At 44.3% G+C, this 3,282-nt stretch overlaps 1 protein-coding gene across 1 annotated transcript in view; it reads right to left on the reverse strand.

The window, feature by feature from the left end:
- Positions 1-2,768, reverse strand: part of RGS6 (regulator of G-protein signaling 6) — a gene marked incomplete at its 5' end in the record, with an annotated part of 23,530 nt that extends 20,762 nt beyond the window's left edge. Inside the window, 2 exons of the mRNA XM_008941376.1 lie at positions 1,244-1,350; positions 2,718-2,768. Coding sequence (XP_008939624.1) covers positions 1,244-1,350; positions 2,718-2,768 — 158 coding nt within the window. The remainder of the gene's footprint in view (positions 1-1,243; positions 1,351-2,717) is intronic.
- Positions 2,769-3,282: the final 514 nt, after the last annotated feature.

A 3,282-nucleotide genomic window follows, 5' to 3' on the forward strand; every position in this document is an offset into this window, starting at 1 on the left:
AAGCAGGCAAGACAATTTGATGATGTGGTTTACACAGGCTTCAAATAAGGAAAATAAATTAAATTATATTGAAATCTAGCTCCTGAGAGCTGCACAGGGCAACTCCTTATGGTGCTGCTCTTTTAAAGTAGAGGAAAAAAAAATACAACTGAATGAACAATCAGCATTACCCCTGCTTCTGTCAACCTTTATGTTCAGGAGGAGCAGGACTTTCAGAAAAGCAAGGCAATTATAATGAAAAAGTCCTGAATGATGCCAGGTAACCAAAAAGTGGGGTGAGATAAGGGGAGTTCTGTGATCTCTTGGGCTTCTTTGTTCACTGTGACATTGGTCTCATATGATAACACAATGCCACATTAGCAGTGTGGCACTGAGCATGAGCAGCAGCAACATGAGATGCAATGAGGAGAGCAGGCTTTTCAAATAAAAATGGAAAAAAAAGTGAAAAAAAAAAGTAAAGGAGGAACAGGAGAGCGAGCAGAAAAGGTTAGAGGAAAGATGGAGGACTTGGATGGGATTGTGTAACAGAAAAAAAACACAAATTCAGCCAGCAGGACTCCAGGTTTGAACTTGTTGCTTTTTTCTAAGTTATACAATCTGTCACAAGCACTCAGTTATCTAGGAAGCTGACAGCAGTGGATTTTGGACAGGGCATGGAAATCAAGCCCAAGATGCTTTAAAAATTCAACACATCTGGAGGCACAGGGACACCAAAGGGTAGAGATGTCCCAGCTTAGGTGACTGCCAAGGTTACATAGCCTTTGTAAGAGAGCCAAAGCCTGCAGCTTGCCCCCTCCCACACCAATCTGTAACCATTAGAGGATAAAAATTTGCATTTTCTGCTGTGCCAGAGCTTGAATGTCCAATTCCAAAGTTTGCCCTGATCCATTTTGCACAGGAGGATGGCTACTCAATTCTGTGACAGGGTTAGAACCTGAAAGCCATTTTCTTTCTACTGGTTTTGTTCAAATCTGAGTATAACAGCCTTGAAATCACATATTGAAAATAACCACAGGTCATATCCATGCATTTATGTAAAAACTATGGGTCAGAAAGTAGAAGAGAGTGATTTGGGATTCTAAAGCAGATTTTTTAAGGGACTTCCTATGGCCTCAGCCAAGACAGCCTCAATCCCTGGCTTCATTAACCTAACAGGTGCTTGGGAAGCAAGAGTGGGTGACTTCAGGAGTATTACTGCAGGGACAGTAGAAAGGTCCCCAAGGGAGGCAGAGGGCTCACTGACCTGAAAACGATAGAAGGTGCCATCATCCTTCAGGCTCAGGACATGGTCTGAGATGGGAAAGACATAGCCCTGCGCGGCGATGAGACTCCCCAGGTGGATCGCTTCCGCTGGGAGGGAGAGAAACCAGCAGGGGCCTGTCAGGAGGATGGGCACTGCACACTCTTCTGCTTTCAGCAGCAGCCCTGGTGATGGCTCACCTGAAGACCTGGGGCACACATGCCTCTCTGTACCTACACCGCATCCTCACGCCTTCCAGCCAAACCGTGCAGAGCAGGGGAGCAGAAATCACCCTTGCAATACAGATGGAACACTGTTCAAATGTTTAACCTGCTGGTTTGGTGTTTACAAAATGTCACATATCAGTTCGGCTCTGGAATCTGACTCAATTCAAAGCAAATAAGATCTACCACAGGTGACAGCTGACAAGAAGCCTGTTCCATCAGTGAAGCCCACCTTGCCTCTACCAAATCCAGCAAAGACCTGCAACACCAGGTCACTACCAGCATGTTCATTCATGAAGACAAATCCTGACAACGTAGCATTGCCATTCCCTAGAGGAAATGGTGCAGAGGCAAAGGGGAATACACTTCCTATGGGATATGTAGATGGGGCACATCTGCACACATTTTCAACCAAGGTCAGCTGTCAAAAGCTGCATCGGCTTTCACATAGTAGCAAAATACACATCAGCTGCTCAGTGCACCCCCAGGTAGATAATAAAGCTATTGTCTGCAGCTGAAATTCAGATTTGGGACTTCACTGGACTCATGAGATGCGGTGTGTGTGTAGGGGTGACCTGGGTGAGACAGCACTGCCTCTATCTCTGCTTTTACATGGTGACAGTAGGCACCAGAAACAAACTGGGAGGTGAGGTGCTGGAGTTTTTCTCTTTCTAGAAAACAAAAAGAAACTTCTGGACCTGCAGATCTTTTCTTTCTCTTTTCCCAGTAGTTCTTAACTGTTCCAACCTGATTTCGTTTTTCTGGAGATTGAACTGTTTGGACCATGCCCATGCATCAATCCCTGGTTATGGCTGATTATCCATGTATCTATCTGCTGTGATAAAGTAGCAGCCACCACCTGATGCCATGATGGTGTCTGTGTCATCCTTAACCAGTATATCCTGTCAGTCATGGCTACCTTTCTCCAAATCACAAAAACCTGCCACTGCATTTGCCTGCTTAACCACACACATCCACCAGCTTCCTTTCACAGTCTGAGAACAACCATAAAATCAATCAGTCTTTCCTTGATAGCAACAACTTCACAGACGGGCTAAGACTCCTACAAAGTGCTTTCTGTGCCTGAATTAAGATGCTGATTCTTATCTCCTTCCCTCTTCCTTTACTCCAGTGCTTAAATCAGCCTTGCTGTTTTACTGGTATTTTAGACCGCAGCAAAATACTATCTACTGTTTAATGGCACACACAATATAGATGGAGTATCTGTTCTTCCCCAGCTGTGGTCACCTTACCTGGATCCTCAATGCTGAGGTTCTTCATAAGCCACTGCACGATGTCAGCACCTTAAAAAAACAAAAATGAGTGAAGAAAGCATTAAATGCTGAGACCGCAGGATCTGCGAGCCCTAGAGAGAGCTAACACTGAGACAGGTAAAATAGAACTGACATAAATCTTACTCCATTTTCCTTTTTCTCTCCACTGAGGTTTCAGAATGTTCTTCCTTCTTGTGCTACACTGTAATTATATGGTTATTTACAAGCACTACATCCTAAGAAGTATTCTGTGTGATAGGAGACTTGACATAATTTAAGTCAGATATTACACTAATGGCTCCATGTACCTTGTCCTCTCCCAGCTGCTTCTCTCTCATCTCAGCATACAGGGAGTTACTTTTCTGCAAGCACTAGCTAGGGAGGGGACAAAGGAGCATTTACTGGCACCTCGCTCCTGTAATGTCAGGGGCAATAATCTAAAAGTACAGAACTGAGTTATCAGTCAATAAAAGACAAAGGAAAGTCTTGCTTATGTCAAAGTCAAGCAGTGTCTTGGAGAAGGAAGTGGCATGCAGTGTGCCTG

The sequence above is a fragment of the Merops nubicus genome, unplaced genomic scaffold, assembly GCF_000691845.1.
Source record: "Merops nubicus isolate BGI_N331 unplaced genomic scaffold, ASM69184v1 scaffold21035, whole genome shotgun sequence".
NCBI classification, from domain to species: Eukaryota; Metazoa; Chordata; class Aves; order Coraciiformes; family Meropidae; genus Merops; species Merops nubicus.